The 21,741-nt window shown below is 33.3% G+C and overlaps 1 protein-coding gene across 5 annotated transcripts in view; it reads right to left on the bottom strand.

The window, feature by feature from the left end:
* Positions 1-21,741, bottom strand: part of disp (RND transporter family member dispatched) — a 60,567-nt gene that overhangs the window by 2,649 nt on the left and 36,177 nt on the right. For 4 of the 5 annotated variants that reach the window (XM_072545436.1, XM_072545435.1, XM_072545434.1 and 1 more), the window contains exons 3-10: positions 20,576-20,708; positions 16,102-16,322; positions 15,449-15,616; positions 11,511-11,886; positions 9,651-9,855; positions 8,744-9,146; positions 5,757-7,117; positions 2,620-2,858 (exon numbers count right to left, since the gene is read on the bottom strand). In XM_072545436.1, the coding sequence (XP_072401537.1) occupies positions 5,867-7,117; positions 8,744-9,146; positions 9,651-9,855; positions 11,511-11,886; positions 15,449-15,616; positions 16,102-16,322; positions 20,576-20,708 (2,757 nt within the window). In that variant the 3' untranslated portion in view covers positions 2,620-2,858; positions 5,757-5,866. The remainder of the gene's footprint in view (positions 1-2,619; positions 2,859-5,756; positions 7,118-8,743; positions 9,147-9,650; positions 9,856-11,510; positions 11,887-15,448; positions 15,617-16,101; positions 16,323-20,575; positions 20,709-21,741) is intronic. The other variant, XM_072545433.1, reaches the window with a different exon arrangement.

The following is a 21,741-nucleotide window of genomic DNA, read 5'->3' as shown; positions in this document are numbered from 1 at the left end:
TCTTGACATGGTGGTAAGCTTGAAGCATCGAAATTTTTTAGTTTTTTTTTTAAAAGGCTCGTTTACATCATGCAACTTATACTGCCGGTTAAATAGTGAAAATCTGACATCGTTTACTTTTCTTTTTGGAATTGTTCTCGTCAGTCCTGTTCCATGTAAGTAACATATGAAAGTTTCTAAGGTTTCAAAAACTTCATTACAATCGAAGTCAGTTTCACCAAGTTGGATAAAAGCATCTTGATACTTATTACATTTAGCGCATGCGTCTAGAATTACTGATCTAAATGGAACGCGCATCATTATTATTTTAATATTTTAAAATAATAATGATGCAAAATTATTGTCCAAACAGAATTTGTAAAATTATAATTAACTAATGAAAAAAAAATTCAATCAATTTAAAAGTTAAAAAAAAATATTGAAAATATCTACAAAGTAAATTTCAAAACTTAAAAAATTGATAATTCCACTATTAAATTGATTTTTATTAATAATTATTTGTAAAATGTTAAAGGAATTCTACAAATTTAATTTTACCTATTGATAAATAGAAATAATATATTTTGTATTTGATTATTAATTTAATAATAAATCAAATTTTTCTTATATCTGAACAACCATTATTTATGCAATATAAATTTAAAAACCTTTTTATTGTAATAAAAAATAAGTAAAATTACTATTTGTTATACTAAAAATATTTAATAGTTAGAGATAGTGCAAACACTCCTGACCACGGCGCAGTAGACGAAATTTGGTTTAGTCCCCACTTCCATGTGAAACGCATTGTACTATGTACTGTATAATTCCATTTACAATAGAACCTTTCTGCCTTTACGTCAATTTGACTCCGCCTTCGCGCAGCTCCATGGTCAGGAGTGTTTGAACTATCTTTAACATTATAAAATTACTTTAATTTAATAAAATATCAAATATCAAACATTTATTCAATTAAAAATTAATTCATAAAATATTTATATTTAAGAAAAAAATGTGATTTGTAAAGTAAATATGACTTTAGTTTGTAAAAAAAACATACAGAAAATCGAAAGGATTCTACAAATTAGATTTTACCTCAAAAAATTACGAAAATTTTCATTTACGGAAATTTTTTTGGAAAATTTTGAGGAAAACTCTACTTGACGCTTTTCAGAATAGTAACAGAAGTGAGCATACAAATTTTCAAATCAATCGGTATAAAAAGATTATAATAAAATAAGTTTGAAAATTGTTACCGAGACCTAAAATGTGCAGTCAAGTGGTACATTTGAACCCGTTTTATGGCTCTCTGTACCAACCCAGTTGTCCGCCCTTTTGGATTTAGAGTTTTTAGGGGCTAAATAATAAGCCATGAAAATGGCGGACATATTACTTATCGTTAATTTTTCCCCAAAAAATTGCAACTTCATCCCTGTCCGCCACCCCTTATGTATCCACTCTCGCGTCCGCCCTTTGGGATTTCGTCTAGTTATACCAAGATCTTACTCTGGGCAAATTTTCAGCCATATTATCGATCGTTAATTTTTCCGAAAAAAATTACAATTTCATCCCTGTATAGCCACCCCCGGTACCACGAGGAGCGTCCGCCTGTAAGGCAAAGTCTTAACCCAGTTACAATGAATATATTCCAATAGAGAAATGTCATATTACTGATCAGTTCAAACTTTCGGCTCTATCTCTTGGACTATAAGGAAGCCATAGGTGGTTTGACAGTCTAGTTTTCACAGTGATTCTAGGCAACCTATTTGGGTGGAGTTTTGACTTGTTCTTGAATGAATTCAGAATCCATCAGCCCGCTGAAGTATTGGATTTTTATAGTATAATTATTTGACAACCTTTTGTTGGCCAACCACCTAGAGCGGAGTTGAGCCGAAATACATTGATTTCGTATGTTCCGTTTTAAATTCGTTCAATCTGTATATAAGTAAACGTTAAATAGTGGGTTTGCAGCAATAAAAATGAAACGTGTACTCTTTTAAATTTTTATTCCAAGCTTTCGGACATTGGTTATGTCCTTCATCAGGGAGAAACTTAACGAGGTTGTATCAACGAAGATGTGTTATAATGTTGATAAAATTTATCATAGTCTCTCATCTTTTTTAATATATAAAAACTATTTTTATGTTTAAAAATTTAAAAAAATTACTGTAAATACAAAAACACTTAATTATTCTAAATAAATACGTGACATTCAATTCAAAAGAACGAAAAGTTCAGTGCAAAGACAGGAAGAAATGAAAAAAATCAAGACAGCAGCAAAGATCCACAGCCAGCTATAAATGACATAGAGGAATAATCCACCTCACCAAAGTATAGGACTTTAAACGCCATGGCGTCAGCTATAATCCCTAACCTTAGGGAATGCCCTAGCTTAATGAATGAACGAATTTTTTAATTAAAGTAGATGAAGGAAAAATACTATATTATTAGGATATATTTAAAACCCTAAAAAAATAAATACTTTTTTTTCTGGCTTTAGGTTGAAGACCTATTTAGCTAGACAATTGGTTGAATAATAAATACTTTATAACCTATAAAATTTAAAACAATATATTTAAATATTACCAAAACATAAAAAATGAATACAAAAATTAAAAAATCTCGTTTAACACTACTTACTTGAAATCCTACGACAGTTCACAAATTATTAATATTTTCTTTGGTTTACGTTATTTTTCATCCTTCTTCTTCTTCCCTCTTATGGGCGGGGAGTGTATTATGATATTTTTAGTATTTTACTGGCATTTATACACATTTATATCGTTTAGTCCTCTTAGATGGAAATTGATTGAAATATTTTTGTTTATTTAAAGATTTCATTTTTGAGCTGCTAACTCACATTCTTATCTTTTTAATCTCTAAAAACAACGCAATTTTAGTAATCCAGCTATGGTAAATTTATATTTAGATCGGCATGTGACTTTTTCCTTTCGTATATGTGTTTTACAAATTCTTCTTCGAGCACAACATCCTAAATGGACGTTCATCATTCTGGCTAATATAAGTTACTTTACAGTGGATCTGAATAGTTCTAGTATTTTACCAGTCCACGGTTTCAACGACGAGATTCGCTTATATACAAATAATAAAATGAATTGATTAAAGCTATCTCGAAATAATTAACTTGAAGGGATATATCTAAATAATGCATATAAATAAATACGATACAGGATTGGAACTCCAGGCAATTTACTATTTAATCCAATGTTAAAACTGTGTACTTCTTCGACTTCCATATCTGTATAAACATTGATTCTATCATTAATCTGTGACGATTCTAGTTATTTCAATTGAATTTTGCCCATTTCAGTTTTTATAAAAAACTATAATCTTTCAATTTATTTGCAATAATAATCATGAGAGCAGATCAGTAGATTCGTTTGCAGTGCTTAAATTACTAATTTAAGATTGTAACAGCCCGATCTTTTTCCAGCCGGTCCTGAAACTTGCAGTTTTGTTTATCTCAAACTGCGCGTACCATACAGCGAAGGAGACCGAATCCGCCAGCTTACAGCGACTAGGGTCTTCGAGCAGGCATCATCACATCGAGCTCGCGGAGAAGACACGTTATAGACCAATTTTACCGTAATGTTTTCTATTAATTTTGTACTTGTAATAATTGTACTTTAGTATAATTAGTAGTTCGGTTACTTATCGCATGAATTATTAATTAATGTATATTTATAGCTGGCCTTCATTTTTTTTAAATTTATACTAGACTGGTTTTATTGTTTCAATCTTAATCTATTATATTTATATTAATTCTCTGTACTCAATGTGAGATATCTGTCTTCAGTCCATAATATGGTCATTTTTGCAAGTTCCTTTGTACTCTTGGTACATTTTCAATAATTTTCATACACAATTTTGGGTGGATTTTAATGTAGCTACGAATAGAATGTAATATAATTTTCCATGTACAGAGTGTTTCTTTGGAAAAGTATCATACGTTACCTGAAATAAGTGGACAATTAGGCTATCTCAAAAACTATATACTTAATGGGCCTTACTTCGTCAATAACAAAGATACTGAATGTTTTTTTGCCAAACTTTTTATTTGGTTCATAACTTTTTGACCACACTGTATATTTTCTTTATATTTGGCATGCGAATATTCTTTAAAGTATCCAATGGATTAATTTATTTATAATTATAAGAAATTCAGGTCCGGATTAAAAAAAGGATTCTGCATTTGAAAAGGGGATGAAAAACTAAATTTATGCCCAGTTGCACCAACAGACTGTAAATCAACTGATTTGCTAACCGTCAATTCGACGATTTAAATCAACGATCAATGGTTATTTTTCAAACGAGTTGCACCATTCTAAAAATGTTATAGACTAATATATTAATCCGGGCCTGGATTTCTTAAAATTTAAATCAATTAATCGATTGAACACCTTAAAGTATATTCGGGTGTCAAATATAAAGGAAAATATACAGCGTGGCTAAACAGTTATGAAATAAGTTTACAAAATAGATAACATCAAAGAACAGCCAACATCAAAGAAATTTGTGCAATATCTGGGAGTGACGCTACACCAATATGGCGGTTGGGGGGAGCATATACGAGTGGTAGCTCGGAAGGCAGCGAAAAGTGCGGCTGTGCTGGGTAGAGTGATGCCCAACATTGGGGGACCCACATCAGAAAGGAGGAGGGCCCTAGATAGTATTGTGCAGTCCATCATCCTTTACGCGGCTCCTGCGTGGAGTGGGGCGGTAGAGATACTGACCTAGAAAGGGCTCATAATACGAGTCTGTTGCGAATAGCATGCGCCTATAGGACTGCATCTGCGGGAACCTTGTGGTCACGGGTTACGTTCCTCTGCACGTGTTGGCAGTAGAACTGAGACATCTCTATAAGAGAAGAGAGCATTTGACTACAGCCATAAAAAAGAAGAAAAAAGGAAAGATGGCAAAAGAAGAGTGGAACAGCACGGAAGATGTTGACCAGTAGACTAAGATGATGATTTAGGTTTTAGGGCGTATCTTCATAGGTTCAGAAAGACAAATACAAACAAATGCTTAAAACTCCGACACTGTTACTCACACAATGCTGGAGTGTAGTAGATGGACAGTGGACAGAAACAGGTATGAACCCTATGACTGTGTAAGAAATTATCGTAAATATGACGGGAAGTAAGGAGGAATGGAATAGTGTACACAATTACATCAGACAGTCATTAAGAAGAGAAACAACAGCCGGAATAAGATGTAGAAAAGAGAAGGGAGTGCTCCGAAAGTGTCGTCAGCCTTACAGCGGCCATCCCACTTTCGGAGTGGGATGTCGACAGTCAACTGCGCACAAGTAGGAGAGAGTGGTTTTAGTTGGTAGGCAGGATAACAGTAAGGCATCCGTTCACAGGACCTCCTTTTATGGGGAAATGGGCTCGGATGTACTTCTCTACCCTGAATCCGACACATGCCAGCCATCCCTAGGGATGGGTTAACCTGTTATGGTTTTTAGAAAATTTCTACCCTCAGAAAAAAACAGTATCCTTGTTACTGATGAAGTAAGACCAATTATGTATAAGATTTTTGAGATTGGCCAAGTGTCACTTTTTTCAGTAAATTTAGGTTACTTTCCCAAAGAAACACCCTGTATATCAAGATGAACGAAAGTTGTAAGATATACATCGATTTTTTATTGTTTATGTTTATGCATTCCCTATGTGTACTAAAATAGAAAAGGATGGAAATTATATTAATAAATACCAAAAAAATATATCACAGAATATTTAATGGTTATATATTACCTTGAATGACCACCTTCCATAACGATAGTTGTTGTTGAAGTGGATTTACCGAAAATCTCGTGACTACTAGGTTATATTTGTCGTTAGTATTTGCGAAAACATTTATTAATCTACGAAGTATCTTGTCTTGTAGATGTTGCTAAGGAATCTAACTCATGAGAATAAGATTCATCAAAAAATTCCTCTTGAGATAAACAAAGTGGTTCTGGCAAAACTATTTCAGCATGCCTATTAGCTCCAAAACCATTACGCTTGCAACAATTTTCGACAGGACCCACAATAGCAAGCATGGATCCCAACATGCACGTAGAATAAATCCAACTTACTACCATAACTAAGGCGAGGAAAATGCCCATTTGAACGTAAGGAAGAACTATGGACGGTATCATGAATGCTCCGGCGGATCCAGTTGTTACTGCAGCCATGAATGAGGGACCAGCCATGTGATTGAGAGCATATCTAGTAGCTGCTTTTCTATCGCTGCTAACATCTTTAGGACATCGACGATAGTTGATTGCATAATGTAAACTGAAATCCACCGTCAAACCTATAGCTGTAGAAAGTGCTGTAGATTCAAGAACGTTCAATTGCCAGCCTAATAATACAAGACTCGCCATCGTAACAACAATGGCCGATGATATGGCAAAAATTGAATAAAGACTTATGAGAATACTTCTTGTAGAACAAAATAATACTGCTAGGGCGAGCACTAGTGATATTCCAACAGCTACTTCAGTGCTTCTCCGAAGCTCTCTTTGTAAATCATAAAATCCCAAGTCGCTAATAAACCAACCGTCTTTAATAGCTTTTGGAGCAGCTTCCATTTTCTTTGTCATCCACTCTGTAACATCTTGGTAGAAATGATTCATATCGTCAAATGACATACTATAAATAAAATTGCTGTCATATTCTACAACCGCAACTTTTATAGTTGCATTCTGCTCTTTAGAAAATATTGGACCTGATGAAAATGAACCAGCAAACACATTAGGAGTTTTATAAATATCAGCAATTTCTTCCAAAATACATTTATCAAAAACGTCTCTGCCAAACGGAAATTTGGATGCATTACAGCATGGGGTCCTATTTTTACCAGAAAAACCATCCTCGCATTTTATATCCATCGAGTTCATAAACGTTTCCAAGAAGCAATTCATTAAAAGGGGACCCTGCGTCAAATGATAGAAATTTTGAGACCTCAACTCTCGGCAAAACTCCACAAACCATACCTGGATACTTGGGGCAGTTATGTCAAATTTACTATCTTCCTCTAGTGTTCCCAAATCTGTTGGATCCAAAGAGCGACCGTTATCTTCAGCCTTCACTCCGAAGACAAATCTCATAGGCATTCGGTACTCCATCTAAAAATTATTAACTCAATTTAAAGATATATACATTTTGAATTTTTTTCTTTGGCATGAAAAGAAAGTTGTTGAAGTAAGGGAGAAGAAAAAACAACAATTAACACCAAGAGCACTGAGTTTATGAAATTCTTTGTGAAAACTGTCCACTATCTTACATAAGTCAAACCAATCGAAGAATTCAAAACAAAATCTATATATTTCATTTCAATCCAGAGGCATTTTCTGCTAGCCTAGCATTATTTCCGAACAAGCCATTAAATGGTTCTGAAACTGTTTTCTTGCGGTATGTCTAAGATAAATATTATGTTTATATGGGATTACGCCACAATTGATTAAAAGGAAAATTACACTTTATAATTGTTATTTGACGTTTCGATTTCCACTCCGGAAATCGTTTTCAAAAAATATTATTTTATGAATGCGAGCTGTTATGAGCAAAAGTTGTTTAGCAGTTGTTTTTCAAACTGACGAGTGACTTACTTGGTCTTGCAATGCAAATAGCCATGCTTTTAGTTGAAAATTCTGAGGGTGCCTTTTGTACCCTCAGGATGATATCAAATTCTGATTATTTGTGTTTATTTATTATGTGTTATATGTTTATGTATTGTGTGTTGTATTTGTATCATTTATAATTGTGGATGTGGATCTGACTTTCTATTAATCCACTAATGTTGGTATATTTTTGTTGCTGACTTCTTTCTTTAGTATTGGTAACCAGAGGTTACCAGTCAATCTTAGGAAGTGGACTGGTCTAACGTCAACTAATCTATTTCGACCTGCTGTGAATAGAATAGGATGGGTCAATGTGGTCGCCAACATCTCTAGAAGATATGCACATTTAGAAGAAGAAGAAGTCCATAGAAATGTATTCAAATGCTTCTGGTCCGTAAGATCAAATAGACCAAATACAAACACATCATCGACATATCTCCACCATACTCTGGGTTTTTGGTAATGTTTATGTATAATGTTTTGTTCGAATTGCTCCATGAAAATACGTGCTAATAATGGAGATAAGGATGAGACTGGCTATTTGCCTACAAGATCGAGGCCAAGTAAGTCACCCGTTAATTTGGAAAACAATAACCGCCAAACAACTATTGGTTATAATAACAGCTCACATTTTTAAAACAAACTTTTTTAAAAACGATGTCCGGAGTGGAAATCAAACGTCAAAAAACCATCAGTATAAATAAAAGTAGCATTAAAGAAATGTGTCAGTAGGAGTAATAGTGAAGTGGAGACTCAAGAGACTGTGGCCCAGAAGATTTCATAGGGGAGTCGAAACTTCGATGCGACACAATCCGAAAACTGAATGAAATTAGCATTATTTTTTCCAATAATACTAAACTTAGTTGTAAATTTGATTGAATTAACCGCGGAGGCATTCACGAACCCATTTTTGACCAATCACCGATTAACCAAGAAGGAAGGCAACAATTCAAAACTAGTATCTTTAGTTTTGATCTATTACTTAGAAACCAAAGGTTATTAATCTATACGGGGAAATATTTGGTCTATCTGCAAGAATGGTTTATTAAAATGAATTTATATGATGAAATATTTAGCGGATATGGTAGTTACCTAGTGTATTAAATATACAAAGTAAACATCAATACTTACCATTTCCTTGGTCACAAACCAGTATTGAGTTTTATATACAAAGTCATATTGCTCAAATGGATGAGATCTCTTAAAAAGTTGAAATTCACTGCTATTTGGAAACTCTATTTTTGGGTATACAAACAGAATAATCAAACCAGCAATCATTAATATCAACAGCAACAAAAACCAAATATAACGGTGCTGAATAATCGACTCTGTTAGGACGTTCTCTTGGACTGTAATATAATCTTTAGGGTTTAATTTACATCTGTCGACCAATGATCTTCGGAATAACTTTTTGAATAAGAAGGTTGTATATGATTTTTTTGAAAATCTAGAATTTTCGTAAAGCACTACAAATGCAGGAAACCATGTTATCATCAAAATAAAGTTTATTATTACCGCCACCCCAGTAAATAAACTAAAAAAGAAAAAACATTTATTAGTCTAGTTTATTTTGCTGGAAAAGTACAATTTACCAGAAGGGAAGATGTAGAGTGACAGAGGTAGAGTACCTTGACAGTGACAAAGTTTGAGAACAAGTGACGTCATGCAATTTGATTGGTGTTCGTTGCCACGTGACTTGATTGACGTGTACGTGCCACGTAATGATTTAATTACATTTTAATTATAAAAATAAAAAAAAAACTACTGGTGTTTTACATTTTATATTGCGGAAACTACCGTTTTGCGTGCAAATGTTTTTATTTTAATACAGTCAAAATTCCTATTTCATAAAAACTAATTTTTGTGTCGAATAATAGAAGACTTATGTATTAGGACTAGGAGATGTCACATAACGGAGAAGGAAATATGAGTTGTGTGAAAAAACATAGGGAATAGCAAATTTAGTCCCGAACAAGAAATCAAAAAATTCCACGACGGAAAACGATCAAATATGTATTGCCAAAAATGGAATATTTACCTAAAACAGCTGACAGCTGTGACGTAACTAGCATAAGAACCTAAAAAGGCAACTGCAGTGGTTAAAGTTGTGACGAAAAGTGTGACTAATGCATGCTTAAATGTAGTACTCATCATAAGTTCCAAAGAAGCTTCGTTATCGCAGTTTTCCATTTTTTGGAGATTCCAAATTTTGCAAAGTATGAAAGCATCGTCAGATCCAATTCCTAAAAGTAGATATTAATAATAATTAGACATGCAAATATTCAAAATGCATATATTGCATATTTTATGTAAATATCTGATGATTTTGCATATTTATATAAAAAATTACATAAAATCCATAAACGTTAATTGAATCGATCGAATCATTTCAATCGTTCGTTCGTTTCAATACTTTTCATTGCCATTTAAAACAAATTACAAGTAACCGATTGATTGAGCTGAATCGACTGAAAACCGGAAGTATTGCTTACCGTATTTCATATATTATGTATGTGTATAAGGAAACGAACAAGATACTTTTAATGAAGACTTGTGCTGTGCATTAATCTCTTCAAATATACCACTTTCAAAATTATCCAACGAAAACTTATTCTTTTAAAAAAATTTATTGTAAATTAAATAGTTTAAGTGAAAAGACTCTAAAGAAAAACCATGTCAACTCGTTGTACTCGTCAGTAATCATCATCATTTTGGCTTTACAACCCTGTGTGGGTCCTAGCCTCCTTAAGAATTTTTTTCCAGTCGTCCCTATCCATCGCCTTCCTCCGCCAAGCACGTATTTCCATATTTCTCATATCTTGATCTATGTTATCTAGGAATCTTGTTCTGGGTCTTCCTCTTCTTCTTTGACCAATAGGTCTATCAAGGAGCTTTTTCTAGGTGGATAGAGTTCGAAGTTGTATCGTCTTCTCCAGACACCATTTTCATTTACCGCCCATAGATTCGCCTTAATATTTTTACTCATCAGTAATAGATAATATAAAAACTAATGTTAGTGACAATTACTTATTTTAACAATATAAATAATATAAAATCACTTATACTAAAATAATATAAAAATCAGTTATAATATACCTCCTAAATCCTTATGACATTTACAATTTAAAAAAAAATATATTAACATAGGAAATTAAAATCATATTTAAAAATAAAAAATGTAAATCTTACGTTACAATTTCTATATCAGGAACCTTCTTCTGAGGTAATTAAAAAATCTTTCTTTACATCTATCTATTACAAAAATCTACATAGAGGAACCGCAACGCAAAGGTTTTATTTTTTAATGCGACTTTGTAATTTCCCATTTATTTACCAAATTACTTACCTTGTAGATAAAAAATCCAACTGACTACTTCACTAAAAGTAAATACTTTGAAATAAAATCAACTAACTTAAATCCAAAACACAGTTTTTTGCCAGTAAATAAGCTAATTTGAAAAAAAAAATAGAATTTGACTATAGATCCATTCACTTTTTTTTGGAAATAACTTTTTTTGGATCTTTTATAATAACAGATGTAACAAAATTTGCCATAAAAATGGATCACCTTATATAGTAGCATACGGATCACAAAATTGATTTCGAAAATTTCAGAGTTATAGTTCCTATTAGTTTCTACAAAACAAGATTTATCCGATTTATCCTGCATACAAAAATCTGGCTAGAATAAAACAGCGTACTTTACGTACCCAATATTTTTGAATTATTATAAAATATTTTTTGTGGCTTAATCACAAATGCATTAGAAATACATTATTTGACGTTTCGACTTCAAAAAAAAATTGTCTTTAATGCACAAACTTTGGAAAAATTAATCAAATTCAGTTTTAAAAAATCAATGTAGTGAAAATCTAATATTATAAGAGTTAATACTTACCTAGAACAACTACAACTGTCAGAAGATTCATGAACGGAAAGAAATTGATGTCCAAAACCACTGCATATACAAAATAAGCTATGTTCAATGTCATAAAAATTATAACTGCCGATACTAATGTGAGGATTAATGATTCAGTGTAAAACCAAATGCAACAGAAGACAAATAGTGCTCCAGCTAAAACCAAGTAGAGATCCCACACCAAATATTCGTCAAAAAGAGAATCTTTTAGTCCCATATCCATTGCTACTATTTTAAATCCATTATATGTCAAATCTGACTTGATAAGTTCACGATAATATGGCATAATAGCTGTACTACTTGCAAGTGGAAGAAAGACCATGGTGTGTGTAACTTTTGTATCGTTTGAAGTTCCCTAGAACAAAATATTTAAGATATTCTAGTTGAACAGTTATTTTTTATACATTTTATCAAGGCTTGATACGTGATTTTTTAAGTATTTAAAACAGGCCTGATCCGTTTGTTACCCTGATATCAAAATAAAAATATTGGCAAATACGCCAGTCAAATCCTCAAAATTATCTAAAGAAGCTCATACCGCGCAAACGCTGTTTAAGTTTTGGGAACAATCGGTAATCGCTGGATATCAAATCTGGAGGATATGATGGATGTTTAACTAATTTGAAGCCTACTTGAGCCATTGCAGCTTTTGCAATCACATACCTATAACCTGATGCAATTATTTGTGCCACTACTTTTGTTATAGCGTCACGTAATTTTGAAAGTAAATTGGATGTCGTGTATGGTCTGTCTCCGAAGATCTCTGTCTTTGGTCATTTCTTCATCATGAACTCATTCATAGGTCTTTTGTATATTCCGGTAATTTGGTCGATCCATCTTGTTGGGGATCTTCCTCGTGATCTTCGGCCTTCTATCTTTCTATATATAATTCTAATTGCATTATTTGTCCTATGGTCAGTCCACGGAATTTCTCCAATAGAACATTTCAGTGGCGTCTATCTTTCTTCTTTCCACTTGTCGTAGGATCCAAGATTCACATCCGTATACCAGTAAGGCAATATTAAGCAGTTGATCAACCTTATTTTTAGAGTTTGTGAAATTTGAGTCCTTCCATATTTTGACCGTCTTTCCTACAGCGAATTTTGCTAGATCACATCTACGTTTTATTTCTTCCCGTAGTGAACCTGTGTTTGTGATCAATGATCCCAGATATAATTATGAGCTTACAACCTCAAACCGGTCAATCGTGGTTATGTGTGGATGATTGTTAATACTATCATGATCTTTGTCTTTGATATGTTTAACTGCAGACCAAATATTTGACTTTCGTTTTTAATCAGTCTTATGAGATCAATTAACTCTTCTTGACTATTTGCAAGAGTATCTTATGTTATCTCCTATCTAAACGTAGGATGTTTATTTTTCAGCCATTTATTCAGATGCCCTTTTCCCAACCTTCAAGCGCTCTTCTCATAATATGCTCCCCATATATATTAAATAATTGTGGAAACAGTATACATCCTTGACACCTCATTCTGGGTGTAATTCGTTTGAGAGTGTATCCAAGCACTTTAACTGTTCCGATAGTGTGTTCGTATAGTTCAGTTAAAGCGAAATTAAGTGTTGTGGTACTCATTCTTCTTTTATTATCTGCCATAATTGTTGCCATTTGACCATGTTGAACGCTTTGCGATAATCTATAAAACAAAATTTATAGTGGAATATTGAATTCCCTAGATTTTTCTATTATTTGTCTTACGTTCAGAAGATGTTCTCGAGTACCTCTACCGGTTTGCAGTTTGCTCTTGGGGTATTTCTCTTTGTAAGAAAGTTTTTAGTCTCTCTGGCATGAGAAATAAGGGAGGGGAAATTTGCTTTTTTATGTATTGTCGTTATTGTAGATTTTGTCCAGTCATTAAGCCATTGCTCGGAATGCCGTATTTTTTTACAGACCAAGAGAAGCAATTTTATTCTGGTTTCTTCTGTGGCTTTGAACATTTCTGCTGTTATCATATCTGGACTTGGTGCTTTGTTATACTTAAGTTTATGATCGCCAGTCTTATTTCATTCTCGAGTATATTAGATCCTTCGATTTCTTCAGGGGTATGGTGAACAAGTTCCTGGCGTTGTTCATCTTTATATAGATCCCGGCAATATAGATCTCCATTTCTCTGCTATATCTTCTCTGTTGGTTCTCAGGGTTCCTGTGTGGTCTTCAACTGTGTAAGTTCTGGTTTTAAACTCTCTTGTTATGTAGCTTATTTTTCTAAATAGATCTCTTGGCTGATTGTTTTGATCGTGGCTCTCAATTTCTTTGGGTATATTGTGATAGTAATGTTGTTTATCAGCCTTGCATCTCGTTTTATTTCTTTGCTGAGGTTTTGTATGTTGCGTTAAGTACTTGGGGGTGGTCTTACATATGAATAGTTCCGTGAAAGCACGTCCAGGAGGTGACCCGTAAGGCGACGGAAAGAGCGGCTGCGCTGTGGAGGGAAATGCCCAATATCGGGGGACCCAAATTCGAAAGGAGGAGGATTTTACACGGAGTTGTGCAGTCTATCATTCTCTACGCGGCACCAGTATGGAGTGCGACTGTAGAAACACAGGCGTACAAAAGGTTGTTGGTACGTGCGGACAGAACTAGTCTGCTGCCCTGTGAGTGATCACTGGCTGTGTCCCCTTACATGTGTCGGTGAGAAAGAAAGAAAGGATATTTCAACGGAGAGAGCGACAGTACAAGTGGAATGAGGTGAGTGTCGAACACCGGTTCTGCCTTCCACTTGACAGGACCGCGATGAGGCTGAAATAACGAAGGTCGGAAGGTACGAATGTATGCGTAAGAAGGAAAGCGAAGAAGAAAATCTGGTTAGACAGAGGTGGTGGTGGTGGTCGCATGAGTGTGAGAGAAAGATGATGATGTGTGATGACGAGCGACTGAGAATCGGCCAAAAGAAGGACATCGGGGAGAAGTTATGTTCTAACGGACAATCCCAACTTGATGCCCTAGTATGAGAGGGGTGGGGTTTAGCTGGTCCGGGCCACATAGGAGTTACAGAGGGCAGGGAGGGGCTAAGCTGGTCAACGTGATTTTGAATGGGTTTTTAATTTTAGGAACCCAGTACTGTCGGAAATGTTTACCACCGGTGTCTGTTAGCAGATTCCCCATCTAGTGATACAAAAAAAAGTTGTAGTAGCTCAAGAAGCTACAAAAAAGATTGTAACTGTGGTTTAACCTTTTTCCACAATTAGCTTCTATTTACCCTTGTCTATGTTCGTGTTTTTTTATTTTTTTATGTTTATTTCTAGTCAAACTTCTGTAGCCTCCTTTCTCAGTTGTGTATCAGTTTCATAATCAAAATAAAGGGTAAAAGTAGCCTCAGGTATATATTTTTGGTCATACTGTATACAACAAATCAAAAGAAATTGTAGATGTTTTATCCGCCGATAACATGATCGATGCGACGGCCAAGGGACCTGGTTTTTTAAGAAAAAGATCAAAGGTGGCATTTGTGAGTTAACCTTCTAATTATTCTTATTCTGTGGTGAGGGCGGCACAAGGGGATCAATCCATTTTAATTATGTGGTACTCGACGAAATAATACAAAAAGTACATATACTGAGGTAAATGTTATAGAATGGGCGATTAAGAGATGCAAATATTCTATTGACCAAAACAATTGATACCACGTCACGTTTTCACACAGACGATGAATGCGTTATCAAAACTACTTTAGCTATCATAGTTTAAAAGTAACAATGTGTTTTCTGTTAAGGTTTCACAGTTCTTCCTTCCCTCCATAATATACAAACTAAATCGAAAATCACATGTAGCAGACAAATGTGCGAGGAGACCGGAGATATTATAGTCATGTGTTTCAACAGTGCTAAACACCTATTAAAGTAGAAATTTATTTGATATTTCAACAGCTACTTACATGTGTAAATACACTACTTACATTTGCAGGCAGGAATGTAATAGGATTGATGTAGTTAAAAACATTGAATACAGAATCATATAATCGGCACTCCAGAGGAACTACATCCGATCCACTCGCCAATTCTGATGAATGAAAGTATGTCGAGCAGTTTGCTAAATAGGTTTTTACGAATTCCACATCTTTTTGCTGTAAAATAAAGAATTTATAAAAAACGGTTTTTTTATTTTATTAGTACTATGCTACGAGTATAACCAATGTTAAATGTAAGGAGCCTAACAAGGAAAGTTGAAGAAATCAGGAAAATACACAAAAGTAAGAGAAAAATGTTAGGTAGAAAATTTAGTCACGTGCAGAAAACTAGCGTAGCTGTGAAGAATAGTACTGAAAGAAAAATGACAAAAAACAGTCGATAGAAAAAGAAACAATGCATCAGACAAAACACTATTCTAAAAATGGAAGAAATGTGTAAACTCTAAACGAAAAATTGTACTGATCAAGATGGCAGAGATAAATAACGAATATGGTCACACACTAAACATAAAGCTTAAATTTGTTATCGTCTCTAAGAAAAACATAAATGGCAGTCTACAAATTAATAAAAAACTTATTTATAAGAGTCTACATTACGAATCGAAAATCGATGTTATTGTCTTTAAACTAACCATACATACCTTGATTTTGTTACACGACGATTTTAGGCTGAAGTAGGCGACATAGTTTGTGAGTGACCAAGGTATGCAAGGTTTCTTGTTGTTATCTTGGACGCACAGCTCTTTGTAATGTTTAATTTTTGTGAGTTTCTTCTGTAAATGACATAACTTTATTAGATCTTCCGCGTTGAAAAGATCATGGCCATCCTCTGAAGCAATCACAAGTTTAGCATATTGGGAATCTGAAATGGAACAATAAATTGAATTCGTATGACTCACACTTGTTGCTACTACAGGCATTAGCCAATTTCAGAGTTGACTTTCAAAGTAACAGAAAGAAGAAAAATAACACTTTTTTATTGGTATTGCAAATTTTTAATCTAGTTAATACAGATTAGATTTATAGTTTTTATTAAATGATTTCATTTGCAATGGTTATGGATATAGGGTATACTCCTGTGATCATTCTTCACTTTTGACAAGTTAAGTGTTTCATTGGTATTGTTGGTGCAGATTCCACTTGAAGCGTGACGTTTTGACATAACGTGAGTCACTTGACATAAAACGTAACATTTGACGTAACGTTTTAGCTTAACACGTAATATTTGACGTTAAACGTGAAATTTCTACATAATGGGACTTCTCCAATAAGGTAGTCGATAAAAAGAAGGTTTTCTAAATTCCAGGATCGAGATTATATTGATCACACTTCCATTATATCGGGAAATGGGATAAACTTAATATACTATTATATATTATAGTCAATAAGACTATGGCTTTTCTGAACATTTCAATAGTTCGGCATCAATCACATGGTATGCCGGTGCTTTGTGTAGTTTTCTTTACTTAACTGATTTCTCTTCAAAGTTCAACAGGCAGTTGATGGCAAATACCATTAAAAATTATCCGAGTTTCCAATTAACTAATTTATCAGAGTCGAAAGTAATTGGGCGAACATGTCAGGACTTGTACATGCGGGGAATTCCCAAATCACGCCCCCAGCGCTCCGCGCCGCTCCTCGCTTGTCATTTTAAACACTCATTTTACGTCTAGTTGCCAGCCGTGCGTAAAGTGTTTAGTTAATGACTTCAGTTTAAAGTTAAAGGTTTACCTATTATAATACATTACCATCGCACCAAGTGAAGCTAATATAAAATAATATATTCCATCCAATAAACTTTATGATGTGATTGAGGCAGCTCATGTGGCTATCGGCCACGGCAGTCGTGATAGGATGTTAACCGAAGCATCAAAAAAATATGCCAATATTACAAAAAAAAAATGAAGAAATGATAAGCCTGTATTTATCTATGTGTAGTGTCTGTCATAAAACAAATAATCAAAGAAAATTAGTTTCTAAGCCCATTCTTCATTCGGATATGAATAGTGGGTGCCAAGTAGATCTGATCGATTTTCAGAGAGAACCAGATGGAAATTTTAAATTTATTATGGTTTAACAAGACCATCTAGCAAAATTTGTTCTGCTACACGTTTTACAATGTAAGAGAGCGACAGAGGTGGCTTACCATTTGAATGATATATTTCTAATTATAAAAGCGCCATATATTCTTCAATTTGATAACGGTAGAGTAGGATAATTTGTCAACAATATTATAAGTGAGTTTGCCAGAACTCAAAATTGTGAACGGAAGGCCTAGACACAGTCAAAGCCAGGGCTCTGTTAAACATACCAATCAAGATTTTAAGAATATGATATATTCTTGGATGAAAGACAAATTTGACATGAAATGGTCATTCAGGGATAAAACAATCACCATACAAGGCATTATTTGGAATAGAACCTAGAGTAGGACTTTCGACTTCCTTTTTGCAGCAAGAAGTCATAAATGAAATTCAGGATGAAGATGACTTCGGAAGGTAATAGATGATAATTGCAATGTTAACCTAAGAGAAGACAGTGATGATAACGTTGAAGAAGTTAGTAACCAAGAACAAGTTTCTTTATTTGAAAATGACATTCAAAAAGCGCAGCAGAAAATCTTGTGAAACAGGCTAAGAATATGAAATTAACTTCTGGCAAGTCTCATCCACCAGCCAATATTGGGGATAATGTGACTATACTGATTCCAGATGTTGACAAAGGCAAAGGTGATCTCAGAAACATCATTGGAGTTACTCTTCAGACAAATGACGAAGGTTTTTACAAAGTTGACACCAAACATGGAGTACTTCAGAAACTATGTTACAGGTTTTATTTTTTTTCTTATTAATTTATCTAACTTTTTGGAGTATTAATGTAGCTAATATGTTTTTAATTTTTTTTCAGAAATAAACCCAAAACTGAGAGAAGTGTTTCCCAGAATGAGACCAGACTTTATATTGTTGAAATTGAAAAAGATGATTTAATATGCGCATATGCTTCACGATATATAACGAAAAAAAAAACAAAATAGAATTATCCTGAAGACCAACTTTCGAACTCAATATGGGCACTAGCCTGAAGTGATGTGAAAACAAAAAGAAATTTTAACTACATGTATTGCAGAATATATAAAAGAGAAGAGAAGAGATTTTAATACAGACGTTTTAAAACTATTTTTTACTGTAATTTATTAAAAATTTTTAATATTCTTTTAATTTATCAAAACTAATAAAATTCTTTATGTACCTCACTATAGTCGGAATTCAATACGACAGGTCAGGTTATCGCTTAGAAATGATAGACCCTCGAGGGGTCCGAGATGAGAAACGTGTGTAGTTCAATGGTGGCGTGTATATTTTTAAAATAAGGGAAATAATAGGAAACTTGCACATAAAAATATTTTTGCGTTAATGGTCAAATTGTTAATTTATGTTAAATATATTTTGTTAAAATGTTACGTAAAAATATTATATTCAAAATATTACGTCTTAACAATTAATTGTGTAAGCCAGATGTACACATAATATTTTCATTCATTTAAATTATATTATATTTTAAATCCAAAACTTTCTTCCCTTATAATAATGAAATGTTACGAATATACTTCTGGTTCGTAATAATTTGTAATAAACAAAACCTATCATTTATAAATATCTTAAATTCATAACAAACAAGAAAGAAAATAACTTAAAAATATAAACAAAACTTAGTAATAAACGTAAGAATAACTAATAACTATTGTATCGCCTTGCATTTCCCCAATAGAATATCTTCCACTACTTTTTATAAAATTTTTCACCATTAAGACATCAAAATGTAGATGAATTGTCAGATTAACCTTTTGAAAAACCCTCGTTAGTCATAATATGCGTTTTAAACTAAACACGACGTAGCATTCAAATTGAGCAATTTCCAAGAACACAAATATAATACCTAGGAATTTCCAATTAAATACGATTAAAATGGAAATAATAGAATTCCCTAAACAACCTTGTTTTTCCTTTTGAACTTTTATTTACAACCAATTTCTACATGAGAGTTTTAAGTAAATGAGAATGAATTTGTAAATAGGTAATAGTTTCGAAATAACTTATTCCCTTTGTTATCGACTTATAGCAGGTAGAATGTACATTATTTTTTTTTAAATAAAATTCATATTCAAGTATAAATACCAACTGCTTTACAGAAAATAATAATTCTAGACCCAGCAACCTAATGTAAACTGCAATTGTGAAAAACAAACTTGCCATAATCATAATAATAAAGTTATTACGTACATACCTACTTAGAAAATTATAACCAGGTAGGACGAAGGATCTCACAGGTAGTCTCCGAATGTAGCAACAAAAAATCACTAGAACTGTACCTATTAGTTATTATTTTCAAGAAATATTTTTATTCCGAATCACTTCCTTCAGATTATACTTTTCGTACTATCGTCCAATACAACTTTTGCACGTCCTTTATGGATTGGTTTTTGGATAGGTTTGTAACCTTGAACTATTCGGAAAACCGTACGAGCCGATAATTTCGTTAAATCTCCACACAATGCCGCGACGTCCTCTATAAGCATATCTAGATATCTTCTACGTAATCCCTCATAAACCGATTTTATCATTTGTTTTCTCCCATAGATAACCATTTTTTACTTTGTTTATTAACAGATGTACTGCACGTTGGTTTTGATGCCATGATGTTACCCGACGGTACGGCTCATGAAATACTACCAGACACCTGATTTTAATGGTTATTTGTGGGTGAGTTTTCACAATGTTGCCGTATTGCATTAAGAATATTACTTTCGAAAGAAATAACGGTGTCCGCCTGTCTCTCTATTGGCACTCAGGGTATACCTCAATGGCACGGATAAGCTGCAAGCGGTACTAAATAATAAATTTCGCAACAAGGCAAGTGTACCTTCTCTAGTTCGGACTTCCAACAGATGTAACCAGCAAAAATAATAATTGAGAAGTGGATTTGTGTGCTAATAAAGAAATAAATATATAGCCGCTTATCCCCGAGTGTTAACGAACTACAAAATGTCTGCCCTGACAATCCTATTGAATTCAGGGTATAGATAGGTTGTGAATGTCGAAATAAAAAATTTTTTACCTGGACTACCACAAAAGAAGTCATCTCTAAGTTGAGCCAATTTTTTAGCAGATTTTACATGTTTTGATTTCAATATTCGCCACTTTTCCATATCTATCCAATTCGTGTCATTCTTGGAAGCCAATTTTACTTCCTAAAAACAATATTTTAAATAAGTTAAGATCAATTCTATAGGTATGTAGTTAATACCTATATTTATTTCTATATTGTTAATTTCATTTTCTGCCTAATTTATTTTAACACCTTAAGCGCCATTTGTATCCTATTAAATACAAATGACTTTGATCATTTTTGATCACCTGTATCCAAACGGATACAAAGGAATACATTCACTTTAGGCTAGCTGAATTCAAAAGAATGCAGGGTTTGTATTTAATTAAATGAGGCTTATAAAACAGAGCCGGTTGGTCCAAAATTTGTTTTTGGCCAAAAATTTTTTTTACAAGTTGATAATTAAACACATTTTGTTAAAAATAAAATATAATTAATTTAAATAAAAAAATAACACATTTATTTTTTAGTAGCTATTAATAAAAACTATTTTAATGAATGTTATTACATTAATAATTCGGATTTATGAGAAAAAAATTTTTTTTACAAGCACTACATTTGTGGCGAGTTTGCGAAGATTTGGCTTGGACATATTTCCAATCGTGGATGTAGCAAATCATACATCTTCTTTTCTTATTATCATCCACTAAAATATGATTTTCGTTTATGTTATTAGGCGGACAAGGTCTTGTAAAATTTTCGTCCAAAAGCTGAGTGACAACTTGTTCTTTGAATTTGGTAATGGACTTTTTTTTCTTCGTTACCATCTGATGTACACATTACACATTTATTAGCGTAGTTTCTGTTAGTAATTCTACTGCTAATTTTCGATACCATTTGATCGCCTTTCGTAAACTAGTAGAATATCCCTTCAATTGATCAGGAAGATCTATAAAGGCTTTACATTTATTGTACTCTAAAATTATTATCGGTTTTTCTATTTCCTCGCCACATATTTTTACAGGAGCCATTGCCTTGCTGTGTTTTGTTGAAATCACCAAGACATCTTTTTTGTCCTTCCATTTTAAAACAGTACAACCTGTGTTGCTTTGTAAACTCATAGATTGATACTTCTGTAACTTTGCTTTCACAACTTCAGGAGGATTATTTTTTCT

Source organism: Diabrotica undecimpunctata, chromosome 10, assembly GCF_040954645.1.
Source record: "Diabrotica undecimpunctata isolate CICGRU chromosome 10, icDiaUnde3, whole genome shotgun sequence".
In the NCBI taxonomy this organism is placed as follows: domain Eukaryota; kingdom Metazoa; phylum Arthropoda; class Insecta; order Coleoptera; family Chrysomelidae; genus Diabrotica; species Diabrotica undecimpunctata.
The sequence above is the reverse complement of the archived record's forward strand: the minus strand, read 5'-3'. Positions and strand labels throughout refer to the sequence as shown.